General features: G+C 41.3%; 1 protein-coding gene across 1 annotated transcript in view; it reads right to left on the bottom strand.

Moving 5' to 3' along the window:
* ELOVL6 (ELOVL fatty acid elongase 6) overlaps positions 1-25,951 on the bottom strand; it is a 130,497-nt gene that overhangs the window by 34,700 nt on the left and 69,846 nt on the right. The window contains exon 2 of the mRNA XM_065405546.1: positions 6,480-6,611. Coding sequence (XP_065261618.1) covers positions 6,480-6,611 — 132 coding nt within the window. The remainder of the gene's footprint in view (positions 1-6,479; positions 6,612-25,951) is intronic.

The following is a 25,951-nucleotide window of genomic DNA, read 5'->3' as shown; positions in this document are numbered from 1 at the left end:
AGCCATCTACAACCAATTGTCCTAGTTAATGGGGGCCATCAAGATTCCAAACCACCATTAATGGCGCACACTTTGCATAACTACAATAGGACCTCAGAATTATATTTCATATTCCTAATTTCAGATACAAGAATGATACATTCATATAAATAGGATGAACACACTCAGTAGATTATATGCTTTGTAATGATACCTTACAAGAGACCTTTCACATAAAGCATATTCCAGTTACATCATATTTACACTTATAAACATATTTCCATAAACATATGGAGTCCAATGTCACAGCCGGCATGACAGTTTTGTTGTATTATAGCTAAGAAACATGTATCAAAGATGACCCTAACTTTACCTTTGTAACAGGATGTAAAGTAACTTTATCTAGAGGAACTGGCTACTCAAATTAGCTGTGTTCTTTCAGAATTTAACTTCAGGAAATGTTCAAACATCCAAGACTGAATACCACTTAGACACCTAATCAAATCAGAAATTTCTTCCTCAGGTCATATGAGATGGAAAAATAAATCTCTATGCCAGCATCATAACCACAATGATAGTGGTTAATTGTTACTCATCCTGTAGCTGAAATTATGCAGCCGAATGAGAGGAAACAAGAACAGCAAAGGATCAAAAACTGAACCATATGGAACTTCATCGTAGAACTGAGATGGGTACAGTACATCCAGCTCATGTAATTAAAATGCGAGAGCTGAACGAAATAAGACTAAAATAATTTTAGACAGCACCAAAAAATTACTCTTAAGTCTCTCACACTTGAAATGGATCAATAGGCTTGTGAGAGGAAACAAATGCCTATATTCTTAGCAAAACACATGAAAAACCACGTTTTTGTTGTTTCAAAATGAAAAAAATATTTTGGGGGTATAACTGTTGCTATTGTAAAACTATTTTTACTGCAAAAACAACATTATAGCTGAGACAAATGTTTGAAAACTCGCAACATTTCCAAACAAAAAACCAAGTCAAATTTCACCCTCCAGAAATGCGGCTTGCTGCTGGCATTGACAGGTTTACTGGCCTAGTGTATGGGGGGAAGCAGTAGATGTGATATATCTTCGTTTTAGTAAGGCTTAACATGATGTGACATTCTCATAAGCAAACCAGGGAAATGTGGTCTAAATGAAATTACTATAGGGCAGGTGAACAACTGGTTGACAGACCGTATTCAGAAAGTGGTTATCAATGGTTTGCTGTTAAACTGGGAGCATGCATTTACTGGGGTGCCACAGGATCTGTCCTGTGTCCGGTACCATTCAATATTTTCATTAATGACTTGGATAAGGGAGTGGAAAGCATGCTCATAAAATGTACAGATGGCACCAAGCTGGGCAGGGTAGCTAGCACTTTGGAAGATAGGATTAGGATTCAAAATGACCTTGACAAATTGGAGAACTGGTCTGAAATCAACAAGATGAAATTCAGTCAAGGCAAGTGCAATGTACTATACTTAGGAAGAAAGAAAATCAAATCTACAAGTAGAAAATGGGGAATAATTAGGTGGGTTATAGTGGATCACAAATTCAATGAGTCAGCAATGTGATGCAGTTGTGCATATCGTTCTGGGGTGCGTTAAAAGGAATGTTGTATGTCACACACGGAAGGTAATTATCCCACTCTACTCAGCACTAGTGAGACCCCAGTTGGAGTATTCTGTGTCCTATTCTGGGCACTACACTTTAGGAAAGATGTGAACCAACTGGAGAGTCCAAAAGAGAGCAACAAAAATGATAAGAGGTTTTTCTAAATCTATGACGAAAGGTTAAAAATATGGGCATGTTTAGTCTTGCAAAATGGGGGATCCACTAACAGTCTTCAAATATGTTAAGGGCTGTTATAAAGAGGATGCTGATAAATTGTTCTCCACATCCACTGAAGGCAGGACAAAAAGTAATGAGCTTAATCTGTAGCAATAAAGATTTAGGTTATATATTAGGAAAAACTTTCTAACTATAAGGATAGTTAAGTCCTAGAATAGGCTTCCAAGGGAGGTTGTGGAATCTCCATCCTTGAAGGCTTTTAAGAACAGGTTGGACAAACACTTGTCAGAGATCGCCTAGGTTTACTTAGTCCTTGCCACAGGGGCTGGAATTGATGACTTCTCGAGGTCTCTTTCAGCCCTACATTTCTATTCTAAAATTCACCCTTGACCAAATTAATGAACTCTCATTAAGCTCTCAATAATTTGTGTTTTAGTGTTGCTGTTTTTTTAGAAGCGGGGGGAGTTAGTCCTGGACTAGGATAAAAAAGTGAAAAATGAACATTTTCATGGGAACGGATTTCAAGAAAAATTCTCTTTTGGGAGAATCAAAATGGAATTGTTTTGCTTCCTAGCTGCCTGCTGGACAGCTCCTGTCCAGCGAAACTGACAAGAGCCTTCCAGACCAGCTGTGGGAGAGGCGAAACAAGGGCAATGCAGCTCAGGGAGCTAGAGAAGCAAAGAGTCCGGCTGCTCAGTGCCTGCCCCCCATCCCGGGTGGAGAGGCAGAGCACCGGGGTGTTCAGACTCTGTGGTCCCAGAGCTGGGCACAGTGCTTAATTTGTAATAAAAGAGGTGCTGGGGCTCAAGCAACTAGGTTTCAAGCAATTTTGTTTACATTCGTAACGGATGCAGCAAACCCAGAGGTACTGGGGCTATGAATTGCCGAGCCTAGAGATGCCGAAACTCAGCCCTGGGAAGCCTGCAGATGGACTGTGAAATTGGAATTGGAGAGCCATCCAATTCTTTGATCCTCCCATGGAAAACTGAATTTTTTCAGCAAAATTGATATTTTTTGCAGAAAAATTTCAATTTTGCAAAAACAGCATTTTCTGTCAGCAAATCATTCCAATGGAAAAATCCCAACCCATTCTGCTCAAAATCAACTTTATAGTTATATTTTCTTTTCATAAGATGTTGACCTCCTTTCTCCCTCTCCCCCTTTCATCCTATACAGTGTAATTGCATCACATAGTTAAGATGCTCTAGCATCTACAGCTAGTTTTAGACTAGGGCATACATCTTAAACTTACTCTAATAGTACCACTATCCTAGAAATATTGTCTACTGAAGCAAAATTAATATAGTCTTTATATAGTCTTATGGGAATGCTAAAAGGGACATCTAGTCATATGTTTTAGGTACCCTTAATGTAACTTAAACAAAAAAAAGTCCTTCCTAAGGGCAGCCATACATTTTAATATAACTCTACCAGTAACCCAGGCAACTTAAAAACTCAGATCTCTCTCCCTACCCAACAATTGCCCACCTTTGCAGTCTCCCCCCCCCCCCCCCACTTTCCAGCATGCAGGAAAAATGATGAGTTTTGCAATGTATCCTGAAGGTCATTGGAACTGAGCTATTTAGACGGTGGAGTGCAAGGAAGAGGAAGCAAATTCCAAAGCAAAATTTTCCCTCCCAGAGAATGCCCTGACAACTGCTTCTTCTTGCTTACACTGATGAGGTGCCAGCTCAAGTGCCTCTGCTGATCTCAACTGAGGCAGCATGGCCATGGAGAGAAGTAGGCAGGTAGGTCCTGCCCACCTACAGCTTTAGAAGTCAAACCGACACCTTAAAACTTCACCCAGAAATCTGCAGGTGGCTGATGCAAATCACAGAGCACGGGCTTAATTGCTTGTAGCAAGATACTCTGCTGACCAAGTGGACTAGCATATTTTGCACTAGTTTCAGTTTCTGGATGTTTTAGCCCCATGTTGAGATCATTTACTAAATGTAAAGTACACTTCTGATGTTCATTCTCCTGAGTGGAGTTATTTATGTTCGGAGAACCCTCAATAAAAAAAGCTTTAAAACCTGTATCAGGTCATCATTACTATATATTTACTTCAACACATGTCAGCCTGGGGCCAATCTGCACTGAATGCAATTTTTTTTTAAATCGTCTTGGTGACCTTTTTCAAAGACAGTTATGAAATCGCACTACACTTTCTCAAATTGGGAATTAAGCTAACACAATGTTACAGAAGGCAGCCAACCACTAACGGCTATATTTTATTGGAAACAGAATTGTAATTATGTGTGTTTTTCATCCAAATGGATCCTAAATCACTTTACAAACATCTACAAACTGAATACCATCTAGGAACGAGTTCACCCATCACTGATATTCAGCCACTTCTGGGATAAAGTACAGCAAATGCTAACAGGTGCCCGGCAACCCTATGGGTCCAGGTAGGATAGGAGGTGGAGAATGCAGTGCTAATTGAAGCTATCGGAAAATTATACATAGACATAATGTAAGAACTTAAAGTAGAATTTAGTCAGGACACTCAGACTTTTCTTCACTAGGCAAAAGATCATTATTTTAAGAACAGTATTTCCTAAACAGTGGGTCCTAACCCACCAATGAGTCACAGAACGGTTCTAGATTGGTTGGCATGTCCAGGGCTGGGTTAACCAGTTGATCACTGGGCCCTGGCCTAGGCAAACACATGCTTCTCCCAGCCTATCACAAGAAGAGGCTACAAGTGTTGGGCCGGGATGGGTGGGGGAGTAGAGCCTGTCCTGCACTCACCCTGGAGCAGTGGCTCCTGTCCCATGGGGCTGGACTTGGCTCTCCACTGGGCGTTGGGACCTGGTGCATGGAGTCACAGTGCCATTCAGGTTTGGTCTGGCCACCCCATGACCTTGTGCACCAGGTCGCAATATCACTTGCTCAAATTTGACCTGGCTATCCCCCAATGATGGAGGGATGGCTGGGCCAAACCTGAGTGGAGAGTGGGCCAGACCTGGACTGGGGAGCTGGCCCAGCCACATGGGACAGGAGCTGCCATTGTGGGGTGAGCGTGGGGTGGGATTGCTCTCCATTCTCCCACCCTCAGCACCCCCAGCTGGGATTAGGGTTGCAGTGCCGGAGCAGAGGGTGCATATATGTAACTACGTAATCGTGAGTCACAAACAAAAGATAAAATGCAGTGGTGGGTCACCTTAGTAAAGAGTTTGGGAAACACTGTTTAAGACCATCTTAGCTAGCACGTTCAAACTAACAGGTTATAAAGCTCTAGTGCAGACAAGGCACAGGCAAGCACAGGCTAGCTGGTTGAGTCAATCTAAAGTACACCTTGCCCTCTCTAAACTAGGTTTTAGACTGTTAGTCAAAACTTGCCAACATTTAAACAAAAAACAAAAAAACCCACACCATTTTATCGTAGTGAAGACAAAACCTCAAACTAACAGTCTGTGACATAATTTGCAAACCAGCCAAAGTGTTCTACTGACATCTCTGTTCACTTTGCAAACCTGAATCGTGGGTGTGAACTGCTATAATGAATAATCCATGGAGTTAGAAATATATGCAGCTATCAGTGGCCTTTGATATTGGTTTACAAATTGTTTTCATGCTGCATAGTGAATTATAACACATGTTCCCTATAAACACCGAAATCTGTGCTACTCGGAATTCACAATCCCTAGTTTCTCTGTACATTAGCTGACTGTGGTTGGTGAATTGAGTTGGTACCATGTGTAGCTGGAAGGGATATTAGGGGAAATCTGTAATTAAGATCAGTCAGACTCACAGCTGCGTCAAATAGGTGACAAACGGCCTGTCTTTGCTCTCAATGAGAGTTTTGCCACTGACTTGAATGGGGCAAGATCAAGCTCAGAGGAGGTAGGTCACAGCAGAGTAAGATTATTTCCCACTTCCTCTTATCCTCCTTTGCATTCACAAATTCTTTATTTTACTTTCTTGGAATAACCCAAGGGCCAGATTCTGATCTCAGTCCACCAGTGTAACTTCACTGATGTCAACGAACTTATTCCAGATTTACATCAGGGTAACAGATCAAAATCATGGCCTAAAGATTCTACTAACACAACCATATAAATGTAGATCAATAGGAAAATTTGGCTGTCACAATTATACAAAGTAATTTTCTGATTTATCACTTCCCACCTTACTCTTGAAGAGATTGGCTATTAGTTTCCTCTTCTTAAGATGCTTATGATGTGACAGGCAAAATAGGACTATTTTGGGGTGAGGGGAGGTTAGAGGACTCAAAGGGTACGTCTTCACTTACATCCGGGTCCGGATGTAAGCAATCGGTTTTCTGAGTTCGATTTATCGCGTCTGGTTAAGACGCGATAAATCGATCCCGGATCGATCCCGGAAGTGCCCCGGATCGATCCCGGAAGTGCTCGCCTTCGACGCTGGTACTCCAGCTCGGCGAGCGGAGTACGCAGCATCGACGGGGGAGCCTTCCTGCCGCGTCTGGACCGCGGTAACTTCGGACTAAGGTACTTCGAATTCAGCTACGTTATTAACGTAGCTGAATTTGCGTACCTTAGTCCGAAGTGGGGGGGTTAGTGTAGACCAGCCCAAAGACATTAAATGATACAACTAAAGAAATACTTCTTCAGGTACAGCTTTTTGTCATCTTGATACTTTTGTTATGGCTGTATCTCTTTTAACCAAGTTAATAAACTAATACAAACAATTCCTTGCTGTTTAAAAAAGGCCTACCTGAAGACTGCAAGGCTCAGGGACCAGAGCACTAGTGGTTTCCTCAGTTCAAATTTTGCTCGTTTGTTCATTAGGTGCCGACCACCAAATATAAAGGCAGCGTATAGAGCTGAAAACAGAAAAGATTTCTTCCTGTAAAAAAAGCGAAGAAAAAATCCCCATAAAATATTTATTATTCATCAGTTGTACACAGTGTTTTCTCATCTTTAGATGATTGCCAAGAACTTGTCACTTTCCTTGCTAAAAATAAAACAATTCCCATTTGAACACACTTCTACTATTAATTTGAATAATGGAATAGTCAAATGTACATGAGCATAAATCCAGATCCTGAAGTTCCTACTCAGGGCAAAATTCCGATTGACTCAATTGGAACTTTCCTGAGTAAATACTGCAAGCTTTGGCTTGTATTGCAGATATTTTCTCCCCCTACTCAGGAACATTTTCCTTTAGTGAAGAAAAACAGATGGCACATGGCCAATTTGGTCCTCTGCCCATGCATGTAATTCTAAAAATCAATGTTCAGTTCGTATCTGAACCAACTGATCAGGTTTAATGGTTCATTCAACATGTTCAATTGATATAGTGCTGCCTGCATGTTTCTTGCTTAACATGCACTTGTCTCTCATTGCTTCCTCAAATAAGAATTTTGACTCTCTTAACAAAACAAAACAAAATTTGAAGAGGCTCCTAAAAGATGGGAACATCTGGCTAGAGGCCAATAGTTCTATTAATCAGTGGTCATATTGTTTTGATTTTTATAGTTCATGAGAAGCAATTTGGGTGCAGTGCAGGATTATTCTCTGAGGAGAAGTCTAATGAGTATGCTGAAATGGTCATATACTACTTTGCTAATGAACTGAACTACAAAGCAAGCATCACTTGAAAATGCCTGTAATGATACATCAGAATATATATTTCCATCAGCCAGCATTTGAACCTCAATCTTATAATTCACTGAGGCTCAACTGCAGCAGGTCGGAAAAGGATGAAATTTGGGACCCCTTTCTACGCACACAAGAGATTCCGATGGCTTGTAACAAGTGTCTATATACCAAATTAATAATGATGCACAACATTACTAATGTCCTAACTGTGTAGATATATATTTAGGAGCAGATTTTTGGACGAAGTGTGTAATTGCAAACAAAGGGAAAATGAGTAATCATAAATATCAATGGACTAGATAAACCCAGCTGCAGCAGATTGCTCTTTGCTGTAGTAGTACAAAGTCAGCTAGTTAATGAGTGATAAACAAAACATAAATATCATATAACAATGAAAGCTAAATAGCGATGTGAGCCCAAAGACATCGCATTAAGACTTGGACAACATAGGACTTTCATGTGTCCTAAAAAAGTATGTTTCTCTTGACACAGTTGGTGCAACATGTAACAAATCACCAACTGGAATGAAAAAGCAATTAATAGTATTGCATGCAGAGTTATGCTGATATACGGACAGCTCTGCTGCACCTCAAGTCACCCTCCCCAGCTGAAAATATCCTTGTCTGGCCTGGCACTGGAGTTACCTACGTTAACTTCACTGTCCCTGGGGTTAAGAACACTTGTACATCGACTCAGGATCTCAAAGATTTCATGTCAAGCATGGGACTGTCCTCCCTTGAAGAACACAGTGAGACTGAGAGCCACTGGCGTGGCAATTACAACAGCATGTTTATCATCAGCACTATGCTTTTTTTTCCCAATCAGACCTGGCTGGTACGGCCTTGTGCTTCCCTGAGATGAGGCACTGATGAAGATGAGTTGGCTGAATTTCACTCCAGGCTAGATGGAGGTGACACCAATGGGCGTGGAAAGCTTCTAAGTAAATTGGATGAGGTGGTGTATGCTCCCTCTGTACAGGGTATACTCACCCTTTGTCAATGAGGTTTACACCTCAGGCGTTGTTTGGACCCTAAATTGCTCTGGACTGGAATCACACTGTGTTACATCTATGCTTGTCTAGGGAGTTGCTATCTTTTTTCTTGGCTATGGTCTTGCCCATATAGTTATCCATACCTTCGTCATCTCTTCCTGGGGCCACCCAACAGGGAATCTTCAACTGGTGCAAAACTCAGCAACCTGCTTAATTAGCAATGAAAGCTGCATTGAGCACATTATACCTGTTCTCTGTATATCCTATTGGCTTTGTAATTGCTTCTGAGTGGGATTTTCAACCCCCGCCCGCCCAGGGGAGGAATCAGACACCTCAGTTGGGCATCCAAATCTCCTAGACAGTTTTGAAAATCTGAGTCTCTATGCATACAGTTTTAGGCATCAGTGCTAATCTATAAAACCATGCATGCTGAGCATCCTGGCTGCTTTAATTCGTCTCTCCCTGATGTATGTACCCTTCTAAGAGCTGAGATCAGCCAAGGTGTTTTTGATAAAAGTGTTTGAATTCTGGGTGGCCTGGAGGCAAGTCATTTTCTCTGGAGTGTTCATGACTCTGGAACTGATCCCTATTCTGCATTACCAGTGTTCAAGTTTGTTGAACTTAAGAGCAAGGTGTTAGAGCCTCTTTGTTTGCTCAGCCTTTCCCCTGAGATCAACTCAATAAAGGGTTTGATTTAAAGGATGGTTCTGGAAAGGTCTAGGAAGAATTGCTTTGACTTTGTGTATTTTATGATGCATTATGGAATAAAGATCTGAGGGATTGTCTTTTGATTCTTCCAGCTGTTGGCAGTATGTTGTTAAAGGTCTTATAAATGATGATATATTAATGTAAATGCAACCAGAGGCTCAGACAATGGGCTATTAAAATAAATAAATAAAATGTATTGGAAGTGCTGAAGAATGTGACATCTAACAATGTGCATAGAGGACCCTCTCTATTTGTTCTTCTCTAGCTGCTGATTCTGTATCTAATGCTGAATCACCACAGGGAAGGTGTGATGGGGCGTCTGCCCCTACTGGCAGAAGAGGGGGTAAAGCAGCGCCGGGGAGGCTGCGCAGGAGGCAGCCATTTAGGAAAGGGCTTGTAGAGACAGACAATCAGGAGAAGGGTTAGAGAGACAGCCAGGCAGGGCCAGACTGGGCCATATAAGAAGGGCTGCTGAACACAGAAGCTTCAGTCACTCCCTAGAGTTGAGGAGGGAGGACTGGCTGCCCTGAAGGAGGGAGAAGAGGCAGCACCATGGTCAGAGCAGCGCTGGGTGGGTCAGGGGAGCATGAGTGAGCTCTCGGCTGACTGCTGCCAGACTGGGGCCTGGATACAAGGGTGGAGAAGGTGCTAGAGCTGTGGGGAAATGGCCCAGGGAAACAGATGGCAGGGGTTAGAGGTGACGCAGTGTGTGACTGCTGGGCCCTCCCCCCCCACCCTTTGGTCCCAGTTGCCACTGACAAAGGTGGCTAGACCCAGGACTGCCGCCTGCCACTGAGGCAAGTGGCTGGACAGAGGACTGCTGCCCCCCCACAAAAGGGGGCAGGGGAGAGAAGCAAATGGGGCACAGCTGGAGAGCTGTGTCCAGAAGAGGACACTGTGGTCCTGAGAGCAACACGGGTCCTGATGGCAGAAGCGACGGTGGTGAGATGCCACTAGATGAGGGCGCACCAGTGAACCAGAGCTAATTCCCAGGACAGCCAGCAGGAGGTGCTGCAGTGGTGAGTCATGCCCTGTCATAGAAGGAAATTAAATGAATCCCTATGGAATATCTAATATGTCAAAGTGATCATGGGTCAATTTTTTATTTAGGTATCTAAAGATATAGATAACTGCCTGGGCACTTTTGAAAATCCCACTAGGTGCCTCTCTGCCTATTTAGGTATGTAAATGATACCTTTGAAAATCTGGGACCATGTTCCTTTCTTAATAAAGAAGATATAATGCAGTTTCAATGCTTGTTCTTAACGTTCACAGTCAGGAAAGAAACATAAATATCCCCCTTCATAGGCAAGATAACATTTATTTACCCAAATGGCATTTCACTTAGGCTCTTATTAATGAAATTATTGCTTTGTGTTACGTCTAACCAAATAGGTCAGTACTGTAATTATATTACACTAATTGGAACTGCTACATTTTAGGTCACTTCACCAGCTTTTTAATGAGTTCCATATTTCCTTATTTAAATGGTACAGTATCTGTATAAGACTTCCCACTGGTGCTGACAAATACTAGGGAATTTGACTGTATTGGAGATGTGTACTGTACAGAACAGTTTTAAATTAAGAGCACAATAGTACAGCCTTGAGGTCATGACGGGTACTGTATACAAAGGAGTCTCATATTGAAAGTATCCCTTCTCTCTCTTTTTGAGATAGAAAAAGTGAATGGTTATCAGTAGTTTGAATTTTTTTATTTTTCCCTTATGGAATAACTATTTTTTAAGGGAGACTGTACTAGAGGACTGAGGGTAATACAGGTGATTGGTTATTGGGCTGCAGAGCCTTCCACACTAAGATTATGGGTTCAAATCTGGCCAAGATCAGTAATGACCAGAAGTTATTTTGTAATGTTTGTATAATGGTCTGAGTGAAATCTTGGTAGTCTCAGTCCAGTTCCTAATGAACAGATATAAAGCAATGGTAATCAAATGCTATTCAGATGTTACTGCAATAGTTCTGGCCAGCATGACACTAGTAACACAGAAGTAATTCTATAGACAGAGTTTTGGAGTAGTTCTAGGACACTGTAATATAAGGATAAAATCCCTAATGACAATTGTATTACAATCTAAACACAACAGAACAATAAACCAACATTAAGACTTGAAGCTCAAAACCCAAAAAAGTAAGTCAGTAGCAAAGTCTCACATCTAATAATTTCAGCGTTAGCACATTCATATGTTTTCCTTCAATTCTGTTTCTCTAAGGATAACACAGTAGACATAAAGAAAGACAAGGCTGCCAAGTCCCCCACATTTTGCAGGAGTTCCTGCTTCTCACAGTTGTCTTCCACCTTCCTACATTTCCAGTCGTCAGGGATTAAGCACTATTGGTACTGAGTGCTCTGCACTCTGTGAAGCCTCTGAAAATTGCCTGTTGTCTCACAGTCAGACTGGAGGAATCTTCCTAAAGGCTGTACGGAGCACTATGCTTATTATGGGGGTTACTAGAGGGAGGAAGATAATGTGTGGACTTGCAGGCTGAAAATGTGGGGGAGATCTTCTGGAAATCAACAGCAGAGGAAGGGAAACGGTAGCATGGCAGAAAGGAAATTGGTAGGGAAAGGGTTGTAGGAGAAGATGGACAAAAGTGGGTGACAAGTGGAAGGCAAATGGAGGAGGGAAGGAGAGGATGATGACTATAGAAAAAGAGCAAAGGAAGTTGACAGAAAAGAGAAGGAAGTGAAGGTGAGAAAACAGAGGAAGGAGAAATAAAGTGTAATAACAGAGGAAGTAAAAGTACAGTGAGAACAGGAGACAGAAAACAGCAAACAAAGCATTAAAAACTGAGAAAGGAGAGGCAGAGACTGAAGGAAACAAAGAAAGATGGAGAAAATCCATCCCACCAGAAACAGTGCTTCTTGTCAGTCACAGACAGGAAGTGTTACCTCCAAGGAAGCCAATTCAGGTATCAATAAGTGGCAGGGAGAGACTGTCACCTGGCCTAAGGTAGTAAAACAAAAGAAAGTAAACAAGACAAAGGTACCAAGTGATAAATCTTCCTCCTCTTCTCCCCCCCGCCCCAAATATAGTTTGTAAAATACTGAAGTGTTTTTTTAGGCCAAATATTCTTGTTGGTGAAATGAAAAGTAAGATACTTTTAAGCGTCTGTCAGAATCAGCCTTCCACAGAAAAAGGCTATGGCTATTTTAAACTACATTTGATCTGAGAAACTTTACACTGTATAGCACATCGATGTGCTCCTTTTGCAAGCAGCCTGTTCTTGGGAGCTCAGGCAATGTTGCTTTCTTCAAGGTGCTAATTTACAATTGCAAGTTCTGTTCATATAAAAAGGTGTGAAACTATTCCTAATCACCTTAGCATTTGCACTTCTGAAATACCAACAAAGCAAGACCTTGTTCTAGCTTCACAGATACAACGAGAAAAATCACTGAGGATGGGTTCACTGTACAGATTTGTCAGCTTTATATAATAAATAGTAACTATAACTCTGGAATGTAAATATGCAATTCTGCAACTATTTCTTCCACACCCTACAGTACTTAAGAATTTTAAAGGAGGGAAATATATCAGAAGACCAATCTGATATGCGCATCAGTGTAATGTGGTTTATGCCTACAGCAAAATGTCCTGTGACATTTATATTTAGAGCAGTGACAATGAAAGTCACTCACGTGGGAAAGTGCACTCATTAATGAGATTCTTCCAAGTAACATGCTACCAGGGAAATACAATGCAAACAGGAGTCAGCTTCACAATGTTCCCCCATTCACTAGATTTCTAATAGAAATTGGCTTTCAAAATGCTAATGTGACAGGGTACAATCTGGACTGATGAACCTGGGGTGCCGTTTACACGGCTTTGCTTTGAGCTACCATTCCTGGTCTGCTCACACACAGCCTTCAGCATGTAAATTAATCCCAGTTGTATTGTATGAATGCTATAGTCAGCCAGTTTTGAATTACACTGCAGAGCAACACCAGCAAATTCCCAGTCTTTCCCCCAGAAACGTGCATCTTGTACTGCCCAGATCTTTTCTGGACAATAAAACTCGTATAAAGTTTGTCATTTTATTAAAAGAAAGTGATATGCACAAACCCTGTTATTCCAAATGGTGTTTCCCAAACACACTGGTTTAGATAAAACAATAAAACAAATGTGTTAACTACAGAAAGATAGGTTTTAAGGGACTACAAATAATGAGGCATAAAAGTCAGGATTGATTACAAGAAAAAAGTAAAATGCAACTAATGCCTAACTCAACAAGTTAGTGAATTCAAAGCAAAGTCTCTCTCACCACGTTTCAGCAGTCTTACTGGCTGAATTCCTTTCAGACAGGATTCCTCTCCCAGTACAATGCTACTTCCTTTGTTCATCACATGTTGTCAATGCCATGGGCAGAGAGGAAGGGAGAGATCATTTGGGGCATCTGTTCTCCCTTCCTATTGTTCTTTCTCTTCTTTGAGAATCTTCTCCAGCTGAGGTTCAGGAGACAAAGTCTGTGTGGATAGGAACCCTCAGCTGTTTCTCTGTCAAGATGTAGTTTTTCGCCCACATCCTCTTTCCTGCCAAAGAATGGCCACTTAACAAGGTGATGTTCCATTTGATTTTGTTGACACCTGGCTGAGGTGCTGGCTAGCCTTTTGTCTCTGGAGAACTGGTTTGTGACTGCTTTCCAGACTTGTGACATGTCTTAGTAATATCGTATAGTAGATTCTGATAACTTAACATACAGTGTTACCACACATATTTTACCAGGGCCATATTGGTTAGCAAATTATGAGTTTTCAAATGATACCTCCCAGGCATACTTTGTACAAGATTTATCATAGTTCTATAAAAGGGGTGAACATAGGGGTACAGACTGTCACAGGTAGGTAGCTATTTAAAACACATAGGACAAATCTGTCTTTCAATATCAAGATCTCACCAATAGTTTGATAAACATTTAATTGAACAGGATGTTCAATAGTAAGAGCTTGACTACCCTCTCAAATCAATGAAATTCCACTGAAGTGTATGGAGTTACTCCTGGTTTACACCACTGTGAGAGAGAATGAAATCAGGCCTTTAGTATAAGACACAATATGTACCTTAACAGTGATACCCAGTTCTAAACACTGAAGTTGTATTATTTCTTCTATTACTTGCATAGGAAGGGCTCCAGCAGCAAGCAGGCAGTAGGACACTACTCTGCTAAAAACAACAGTGTAAACAGAGGCATGGCTCGGGCAAGATGAAAGCCATGTAGAATATGTACTCGCGTACATACCAACACCCATCAGGCATGTTTCGACTCTACTCACCTAAGCCATGTCTCACCAACTACACACTGCTATTTATACCCATGCTAGGGCACTTACGTGCGAATGTAAACTACACGTTGCCAAAAGAAGCATGCAGCGTAGATGTACCTTAGACTACCAAAAATAACAGGAGTACTTGTGGCACCTTAGAGACTAACAAATTTATTGTAAAGTCTATCCATGAGGAAGTTTGTGTGGAAGGTTGGTTTCTTATGAGAGTATCCAGTTTTGAGAGCTCATTCTTAATCTTTCCCTGTTTGTTGTATAGGATGCTGATCAGGTGGTTTCGCAGTTTCTTTGAGAGTGTGTGACACAGTCTCTCCGCATAGTCTGTGTGATATGTAGATTGTAATGGATTTTTTACCTTTAGTCCTTTTGGTATGATGTCCATCTGCTTGCATTTGGAAAGGAAGATGATGTCTGTCTGTATCTGTACGAGTTTTTTCATGAAGTTGATGGATTTCCACTCCATACGGCTAAATGCAGTGCCTTGCATAATGACAGGTTTCAGAGTAGCAGCCGTGTTAGTCTGTATCCGCAAAAATAACAGGAGTACTTGTGGCACCTTAGAGACTAACAAATTTATTTGTAAAGTCTATCCATGAGGAAGTTTGTGTGGAAGGTTGGTTTCTTATGAGAGTATCCAGTTTTGAGAGCTCATTCTTAATCTTTCCCTGTTTGTTGTATAGGATGCTGATCAGGTGGTTTCGCAGTTTCTTTGAGAGTGTGTGACACAGTCTCTCCGCATAGTCTGTGTGATATGTAGATTGTAATGGATTTTTTACCTTTAGTCCTTTTGGTATGATGTCCATCTGCTTGCATTTGGAAAGGAAGATGATGTCTGTCTGTATCTGTACGAGTTTTTTCATGAAGTTGATGGATTTCCACTCCATACGGCTAAATGCAGTGCCTTGCATAATGACAGGTTTCAGAGTAGCAGCCGTGTTAGTCTGTATCCGCAAAAATAACAGGAGTACTTGTGGCACCTTAGAGACTAACAAATTTATTAGTTAGTCTCTAAGGTGCCACAAGTACTCCTGTTATTTTTGCGGATACAGACTAACACGGCTGCTACTCTGAAACCTGTCTTAGACTACCAGAGTCTGATAGAAACACTATTTATACAAGTTGCAGAGCACTGGATAATGGGTCCATGTCTTCCAGTTATGGGTTTGATTCTGATCTCATTGTCTTTGGTATCAATCCTTAAGTAACCATGTTTTTGTACAGTTACTTGGGATTTTCACCCATGTAAGTAAACAGAATCTGGGCCCATCTGTTCATTTCTGGTAACCCACAAAACAATGAACATCCCTGCAATATTAGAGTTCAGCATGCAGAGAGATTTAGTCACACATAGTTCCCATTTAAGTTAACAGGAATTTGTGTAGCTAAATCTTTGCACATTACACTGAGAATTGACCCTGCATCTTACACCAAGACTCCCTGTTATAAAAGAGGCAGTGGTGATAAACATTATTTCTCCTTCGACATATTATTGCATTCTCAAGACATTGCTGGCGTTGTCTCCTCATCACCATAGGGCTGGCACAATGTAGAATACCAGCAAGGAAGATAATGTACATCTGTCACTGTAGCTCTGATGCACTTTTAATATTATCAGCTTTCATTTAAACTTCTGCCATTTACTAACTCCAAGTTTGTGTTATAAACAGATACAACTGCAGCTGAACTTGGGGACAAGGACACTATTTGTACCTGAATTTCACCAGAGGTTATTCAATTAACATATCTACAGGTAGAAGTATATTTTATAGATACACCTCTACCCCGATATAACGCGACCTGATATAACACGAATTTGGATATAATGGAGTAAAGCAGCGCTCCGGGGGGCGGGGCTGCACACTCCGGCGGATCAAAGCAAGTTCCATATAACGCGGTTTCACCTATAACGCGGTAAGATTTTTTGGCTCCCGAGGACAGCGTTATATCGGGATAGAGGTGTACAATACAAAATAACTAGATCTCCATCCCATTGTCAATATTTCTGTGTCCCCATAAAGCAGATCAATAGCAAAGTGATCAAATTCTTTTCTAGCTATTCTCATTTAATGATCTGTTTTTCATTTTAAAGATAAAAACTTTACATTTATTTAAGATCCAAAAGGCTCCTGTAATAAAGTCAACCACCTCTTGAGAATCTCCTCATGGCCTGAAGTGACACTGCTGTACCTTGCCTCAGTTTCCCCTTCACTCAGCCTCCTCAATGACTACACAAAGGCTTGTGACACAACACCCTGGGGTCTGGCTTACTAGCATAAAACAAACTCAAAATAAAGTCTCTTCCACACCAGTCTCAGGCTGGCACAGCCCTGCCTCCCTGAGGTCTGCTCTGCCTGCTTTTAATTTTGCAAGCTGGGCACAGCTTTTCAGCCCTTCGCAGGCTCTGATCAGCCATTCCCCTCAGCCCACCCTAGACTCCTTGAAACACTCCCTGCTCTCTTCTAAGCATCCACGCTCAGGGTTTCCTATCTGGAGTCCTTCCCTGTTTTTTATCTCTGCAGAAACTTCCCGGCATTTCTGCCTGGAGTTTTTCCACATGCTCAGTGTCCAAGTGACCCTTCAGGCCCAAACCTTTCCCAGGCCCAGCTCCTTTAAATACTTTGGTCAGATTCACAAGGGGGACTTACGCTTTACAATCCTCTGCACCCTGCCATCCAGACACTGTGCCATCCAGTGGAATTAGGCACAATGCATAGGGAGAGTTGGGCACCTAAGAATGGGCTTCACAAAAGCTAGCACAATGAACACAGAGCTGCCTACACTAGCCAATAAGACAAAGAATCCTAGAAATGTAGGGCTGAAAGGGACCTTGAGAGGTCATCTAGTCCTTCCCCCCCATGCTGAGGTAGGACCAAATAAACCTAACCACCCCTGACATGTTTGTATAACCTGTTCTTAAAAACCTCCAATGATGGGTGTTCTACAAACATCCCTAGGTAACCTGTTTCAGTGCTGAACTATCCTTAGAGTTAGAAAGTTTTTCCTAATACCTAAACAAAATCTCCCTTGCAGTAGATTAGGCCCATTACTACTTATCCTACCTTCAGTGGACGTGGAGAATAATTGATCACAGTTCTCATTATAACAGCCTTTAACATATTGTAAGGATCTGCAGGACTAGAAGCCGGGGCTGCAGCCTGGGGCAGCTAACATTCCCACATCACCATCAGGAGGCCACTGGAGCACTGTGGAGATTAGGTGCCACAGGAAGTATCACCCAAAGGGACCAGAGCAACAGCATCCTGTGGCCTTCTGATTGGTCCATGGTCACTATTTAACTCTGGAGGATGGCCCAGGAAGTTGTCTGGGTAACCATGTAGACTTCTGGCCTGCTCTGACGCCACACCGCACCTTTCTTGCTAATCTCCAGTCTCCGACCCCAGCCTGACTCTCACCATGACTCTTGCCTCCTGATTCTAGCCAGGTAGCCCTCTCTGGTCTCTGACTCTGGGACTGACTCTTGCCTATTTGACCATGGCTCTAGCGATTACTGTGATCCCTGATTGCTGACTGCTGTCTTGTGATAGTCCTTGACTTGGTAACTGCTAGGCTAGATTGCCTATGGCCTGGTCTCTTACACTTATCACGCCCCCCTTCAGTCTTCTTTTCTCAGGACTAAACATGCCCAGTATTTTTAACCTTTCCTCATAGGTTGGGTTTTTCTAAACCCTTTATCATTTTGGTTGCTCTCCTCTGGACTCTCTCCAGTTTGTCCACATCTTCGTAAAGTGTGGTGCCTAAAACTGAACACACTACTCCAGCTGAGACCTCTCCACTGCTGAATAGACACATTTACCTCCCGGGTCTTACAAACAATACTTGTCTTTGGTATAAAGATTAACACACCCCAGAACGATATCAGCCTTTTTCACAACTGCATCACATTGTTGGCTCATTTTCCATTTGTGATCCTTTATAATCCCCCACTCCTTTTCAGCAGTACTACCACCTACCCAATTATTCCCAGGTGAAGTACTTTGTTTGTCTTTATTGAATTTCATCTGCTTGTTTTCAGACCAGTTCTCCAATTTGTGAAGGTCATTTTGAATTCTAATCCTGTCCTCCAAAGTGCTACCAACCCCTCCTAGCTTGGTATCCTCTGCACATTTTATAAGCATACCCTCCACTCCATTATCCAATACTTTGGTGAAAATGTTGAATAGTACTAGACCCGGGGCGGACCCCTGTGGGATCCCACTAAATACATCCTCCCAGTTTGACAGCGAACCACTGATAATTACTTTTTGAGTACTATTTTTCAACCAGTTACGCAGTAATTACCTTATAGTAATTTAATCTAGACCACATTTCCCTAGCTTGTTTATGAGAATGTTGTCACAGTTCAGGGCCAGTATCCCTCCTTTATGGTCCAGCAAGGGCACCCACTCTAGACTTCTGGCTCCCCGGCTGCTGCCTCTCTTGGATGGAGACACATGCCTCTCTCCCTTCTGAAAGGGGTATTTCCAGGTTGCATAATCCTCAGACTACACTGTAATATTTTCAGCAAAGGACAAGCAGCCTAAGCTGTCCGCCTTTGCCTTCTCTTTAGAGAAGATATACAGTGTAATTGCCAGAATACAAGATACCACACAGATGCAGAGATACAAGTTACCACACAGTTTAATCAGGCTCTGCTGACTTGAATACACATAACTTTTCTTTACCTGTTTTTTCCCTATTCTAGCTTGCATTTCCTCCTTTAGGTTATTATTAATTGTATTAAGTATCTGGTCATAATTAACCTTTTTAGTGAAGACTGAAGCAAAATAGACATTAAAACCTTTGCTTTCTTGATGTTATCTGTTGTTAGCTCTCCTTTCCCACTAAGTAGTGCACCTACACTTTCCTTCATCTTTCTCTTGCTCCAAATGGATTTATAGAATCTCTTCTTATTGCCTGTTATGTTCCTTGTTATGTTCCTTATGAGTTAAGTGAAACTCCTTTTGTGCTTTAGCCTTTTTGATTTTGTCCTTACATGCTTGTGCTATTCTTTTGTACTCCTTTTTAGCTATTTGTCCATGTTTCCACTTTATTGTTGGATCTTTTTTTGATTTTTCTGGTCCTTAAAGAGCTCGCAATGGAGCCATGTTGGCCTCTTATTCTTCTTCATAGCTTTCCTTTGTATTGGAATAATTTGCTATTGTGCCTTTAGTTTTGACTACAAGAAATTGCCAGCTCTCCTGTGCTCCTTTTCCCCTCAGATTTTCTTCCGCTGGGACCTTACCTACCAATTCTGAGTTTACTGTCTGCTTTTTTGAAATCCACTGTCCTTATTCTGCTGCTCTTACTCCTTCCTTTCCGTAAAATCATGAAACCTGATCATTTCATGATCACTTTCACTCAAATTGCCTTCAACCTTCAGATTCAAATCAAATCAGAATCAAATCTAAAATGCTGTCTCCCTGGTTACTTCCTCCACCTTCTGAAACAAGAAGTTCTCCCTAATGCACTCCAAGAAATTTATTGCACATTTTGTGTTTTATACTACCAGGTCTTGTGTGTTTGAGTTTTTCTGTTATTTGTTCTAGAAATGCCTCCTCCACCTCTTCCTCCTGAGTTGGTGATCTATAGTAGATCCCTACCGTGATTATGGTTATGGCAGTGCCCTGGGAGGTGGGTGATGAAATTCAAGTTCCTTCCTCATGAGGCAGAGTGGGGATCTGAACATGGATCTCTCATGTCCTGGATGAGTGCTCTGACTAGTTGGGGGCACCATCTCCTCCTCCTCAGTCATCTTTTGTATGGGTTTAGGTATGCTCTGAGCACATCTACCGGGTCAGGCCCCGAAGGCAAGTTAGGAGGGGGAACGCCTAGTTTGTGAATTCCACTGGGGCTTATGTATGAGATATGTGCCAAGCTGCTGGACTGCCAGGATTTAGGTGGTTGAAATTTAGGTGCCTCAGGGACTCTTGGGATGGAATGTTTAATTAAAATGGCACAATTTGGTACACTACAAACAACATACCAATAAAGTTTGAATAAAGTTGTCTTTGCCACAGTACCTGTGCTAGATCCAATGCACTGTGATGGAAATGTCAGTCCTCTACCACTGCAATAGCAACAGCAACTCTTAAGCAGTTTAAATGACGGTATCTATTGAAATGGCAAGGGAATGAAGGTAGGAAAAATGTAATTACCCCAAATGGAACATAGGATATTTAATGATAAAAGTCAGCAGAAAGCTGATTGCATAACTGTCCTAAGAGACCGACTCTCCAACAGACAATGACCATTTACACCATTTAGAGGCACTTCCTCAGAAATGATATTGTCACAGCTACCACTGGATTGTGAAAAATGTCATGCAGAGGCCTCTTGTTTTTCAAGAGGGTTAACATGACTTACTCCAAAGAAATATAAAGGGACACCCAAGACTTTCTCAAAAATCACTCACCAACCTTACCAACAGGGGCATCCAAAGATATGTTCAAGTTTATTCATGCAAAATTGATGGAAGGTATTTGGGAAATGTTTGCATATTAACTCATTCAGATCTAGAATGTAATCCTTGGACAACCAAAATAAAAGAATGTGTGAAAAATATAAAATAGAAGATAAATTTACAAAAAAAAAAAAAAAAAAAAATTGGATAGAGGAACTGGCCAGGAAAGCAAAGCATCTGCACTGTCTGGATCTTATTAAAAGACAATATAGATATGGGTGTGTGATCATTGTTGTAACCACTGTTATATATTTGCAGCAAATATTGTACAAGGGTTGCTGGTTGAGGTGTCTATGAAAAGGTTATGTTTTGCTGGTTATGATTATACTATCTGTATGAATGTATCATTTTTGTATGTGAAGTTATAAGTATTGGCTCTATACTTGGATTTCAAATGTTGGCTCCTGGGGTAACACCCACAAGGCAGCTAGCCAGCACATCTTGAAGGAACTGTTCGAATTAAGTGGTTCATCAAGAAACACTTGGTTGACAATGGACCATGGAAGACACCCACTTACACTGAGTGGACTGTCATGTAAACTTGCTGTCTGGAGTGTAGGTAATGGCTTCCTGCAATGACTGAGGGAAATTGGACATGAACATGTGACTTGCCCGTGTAACTCCAAACTCCATCTCGGTACTGTAATTTCCCACAATAAGAACAATGGGATGCTCTCCACATGGCAAAAGCTATAAAAGGCCCTGAAAACATCTCCATTTTGTCTTCAATTCTGCTTCTTACCTCTGGAGGAACTTTGCTACAAACTGAAGCAAAAGACTAAATAAACTGAACAAAAGACTAAATAACCCATCTGAGCTGTGGATGCATTCCAGAGACTTGACTTAAGTCAGCAGTTTATTCCATTATTGCTACAAGCCTAAACCAATAACTTTGCCCTCACTGTATGTAATTAATTCCGTTAACCAATTTTAACTCTCACCTTTCTTTCTTTCTTTCTTTCTTTCTTTCTTTCTTTCTTTCTTTCTTTCTTTCTTCTCTTTCTTTCTTTCTTTCTATAAATAAATCTTCAGATTTTAGATACTAAAGGACTGGCATCTGTGTGATTTTTGGGTCAGATCTAAGTTCTATATTGACCTGGGTGTGTGGTTGGTCCTTTGGGATCAGAAAAACCTATTTGATGAGACTGATTGTAAAGAACCACTCATTTCTGAATACAGTGGTTTTGGTGGTAATATAGAAACTGGAATGCCTGAGAAAACTGCCTTTATGTTTTCTTGTTAGACAGTGTGGTGAAACAGCAGTTTACTTTCGTGGCTGGTTTGGTATATCTTATTCAAAATAACCACCAGTTTTGGGCTGTGTTTGCCCTATTTTTCAGCAGTTCGTCCCAAATTTGGCATCCTCAGTTGTGACCCACTAAGGCACAGTTACAGGGTGTCATCATAATGATAGCACTGCAGCACAAAGCAACTCGCTATCTTTCATAGTAATCCCACATATGCACTGAAGCAGTGAGGTGACACAACAGAATCTGCAGGTGAGAACCCTTGGAGTGGGTGACCAATTACCCTAGAATACTTGCTGACACCTCTCAGGAAAGAAAGAACAGAGCTGCCAGAGAAAAGACCCTCCATTCTGACAGGTCCTGGAAGCACGCCCGCAGCATCTTGTGGTCATCAGTATCAAAGGCTTCTTGACAATCTAAGAAAATCTGACTGGACTCCTAACCTTCCTTCATTGCCAGGAGGAAATCAGTGACCAAGAATACTAATGAAATCACTGTAGAGTACCCAGACCTAAAACTTGGCTGATAGGAAATCAGAGGTATCCAGACGGTGCTGCAGAAATCTTGCCACAACCTTTTCAACCTCCTCCGCCAACAAGGAAGGTTTGAGAAAAAGGGCTCAACCTTGAGCCCTGCTACAAAACCTTTGCACTGCTTATGCTGCCAGCTGGGGAGTCTGCTGGTGCAGGGGGCAGAGCAGGAGTGAGTCAGGGATGTGGCTAGACCATGCTGTGCTCCAGCAATGTTTAAATGGCAGAACGCCACCTGGGACACAATTTACAGTAGCCCTGAAAAAGCTCTAAACACCACCTCCTAGATTAGGGAGCAGCAACCCTCTCCTTTGCAGCTCCACTGCCTCTGATGTGACCAGTAAAGACTGAATGCTGCAGAGAACTTGGTCCAGAATCTTAACTGGTTAGGTCATTAAGATGGTGTATTCTATAGCAAGCATTTAACTATGGTTTATTTAAGGGGGGTTGGCACTTTGTATTCCCAGAGGAGGGTTAAATCCCCAGTAATGAATAACAAACTCAAAATTTCCTTGCTGTTGACTTTAATCTATGATAGCCATGTAATAGATTACAGCCTCCAGCTTCACCATTAAATCCAGAACCACTGAAACCAGTAAAACTCCAGCAGTGAAGACAATACATGGAAGTAGCCAAACCCATCTCGATCCACTTCATCTTATTTGTGGAAAGGCTGGAAACCACCTGAGAGTGAGAACTACCTCAAGTGGAAGTAGTCTCTATTCACTGGGCTGCTAACCAAGTAGAACAGCCCAGCCGGTCAGGAATTCAAGGATATAATGATGATGGGTATGGGGGAAAAAAACTTATTTAGCTTCCATTACAGCCACCTCACTGGAATGTAAAATCTCAGTTCTGCAGTCTATCAGACTTGGAATGAATTTCCTGCCCCTACTTCTCAATTTCCCTCACACTGATCCTGCCAGTACTTAATTCACCCAGATAGCCCTTATTCACTCTTACACAGCCCCTACACATCTGAGCAGGAATTTGCAGAACCAGGCCCCCAAACCTTAATTTTAGCTCCACTGCTGTTCTAAGATGCCCTTACCAGAAAATAGATTTTGGGGCAGAAATCAAGGAAGGTTAGGATGGAATATTAATCAAATAAATAATAAAACATTCCCATTTGCTCAAGGATCCTTTAGAAATAGCAAGATAAAGAATATAGCTTATTAAAGTACTAAATAAAAAAACACAATGTTAGTGTATCCAAAAAGGATTGTATAACCCACATTTTACCAGCCTGGTGCACAAAACCATTAGTAAATGTTAGAATATGGAAAATACAAAAGGGGGATTAAGAAACAAGGTTACAGATTGTGAGGGTGCAAGTGATTACAACGATAATGGAACAGACTATAGTGGAACAGTCTGCTACTATGGTGGAAGCTGTAACTGGTATTAAAATGCTCTTGAGGCACAACAAATTGCTATTTCTTCAAAAGTAGCGCTGTTCAATTTGACTCCACTTGCCCAGAGCTATCTCAGTTCCACACAGAAGATCAGTACAATGGGCCAAAAACTAATTACCGGTAATTTATTTTTAAATGAGCATCTCATAATATTAGACTTAATGAAGTCACCGATAGCTAGGAGATAATACAGCCGTGTAAAGTTCAAAACCAACTTTGTGAATGGCTGAGTGCTGTTGTGATTTTTAAGCAGAACTCCCACTGCCATCCAGGGCAATTCATGTTCCTATAATAAATCTACAGAAGTATCTCAAGCTACAGCACACTATACAGCTAATAGCATATGATGTAGGTATACTTTATTTTATCACATTATATAGTACCAGGAAAAAAATTTTTACTCTGAGTGTCCATCAGTGGCTTTTTATGTAACTTTAAGTTGGTTTTCTCATGATTCACCTCATAAATATAAGGTTTAGTTAATTAACAAGTTATGGGTAATTATGCACCAGGCAGCCTTTTTAAAAATAAATGTAAAAAGTGGGAAAAATCAGTGGAAGCCTCCAATTCCACATTTTTCTGACCTCATATTCATGAGTAAAGTCATCCTATTGTACATTTGTTGCAGTCATTGCTCTGTTTAATATCCAAACCATGTCTGAATTTGTGGTTTGGATCATTTGAAAATTTCCAGACAGGAGTTCTGTAACAGTTTGATGTCCTTATTTTAGGAAATGAGAAATTCAATTAATTAGTTTGACTGAGAATTGGGTATCCAAACCCCTTACACTGCTTTGAAAATCTAAGCCAAAAATTCCAGAGATAATCCAGCATGAAAACCATAGAGACATCCAATTGGTGTGGTTTATTATATTTGTTAAGGTGGCAGCCAGCAAAATGATATGGTGTTACTGTTTCCATAAGCAACAAAGGTGTTGAAAAGCTTAACAGTTATGGTCAGTTGTAGAACAAAAGAAAAAAAAACCCAAGAGTTTCTCAAGTCTTTATTTTTCTTGGCAAACATTGGTGCCTTGTAAATCATTTGGGAGCTGCAGATGTGATTATATTGACTGGCACCTTTTTAAACCTCCGGTATTGTGGCTGTTGCATAAATATCTCTATGTGGCAGGTGAAGAAAATGACTAATAAAAAGGCAGGCTTGTCTTAAATTAATGGGAAATTGCCACACACACAGTAAATGTTAGAAACTTGTGCAGTAGAACATGTTTTTTCCTAATAGAATGGGAGACATGGAAATGTAGGCTCTTTTCAATGGAAATAATGCATCTTATGGGACATAACCACTTAACAGGCCTTTTTGATAAAAGCAGTTCAAGTCAAGAGTACCTGCTATATTCAAACCTACATGCAGGAAACTGTCTTCTACCAGTTTCTTCAAACAATTACAGCTTTTGTAAGAGCATCAGTGAATCTGTGCCACTGCTTTCATGTCATGACCAGATGTTATTCCTGTAGATGAATTCAGTTATATTAATGCCTCTTGAGTTTATGGAAGACATTCTCTTTCATCCTTTCACTGTTGTCGCTCTTTTACTGTTTTTGTAAGGGCTACAAATGAACATGTTGGTTCTGTAGCATACGGGGGGGAGGGGGGGGGGAGGGAGGGAGGAAGGGAGGGAAGAAAAAGGCCCCTGCTAAGATGCCATTTTCCAGAACATGCCCCACGTTACAAAGCTTTCAAAATTTATACATAAATTGCTCTTTGCTGTGTACCCAGCACAGCCTGTATATCACTCATTGAGCTGTGAGAGCACTGACAACCGTGTTCCACTCAGCACTGAATGGGCCTGTCACACTGGTATGCCTTTGGCACACAATGCAAGTCTTTTCAGTGCCATGCCTTCTTACTATCACTAATAATTTCCTTCTGCAAACAAATACTAGTCCACTTACTACAGTTTTCTCTTTCTCTGTC

Source organism: Emys orbicularis, chromosome 5 (assembly GCF_028017835.1).
Source record: "Emys orbicularis isolate rEmyOrb1 chromosome 5, rEmyOrb1.hap1, whole genome shotgun sequence".
Classification (NCBI taxonomy): domain Eukaryota; kingdom Metazoa; phylum Chordata; order Testudines; family Emydidae; genus Emys; species Emys orbicularis.
This window is presented reverse-complemented; position numbering and strand designations above follow the sequence as displayed.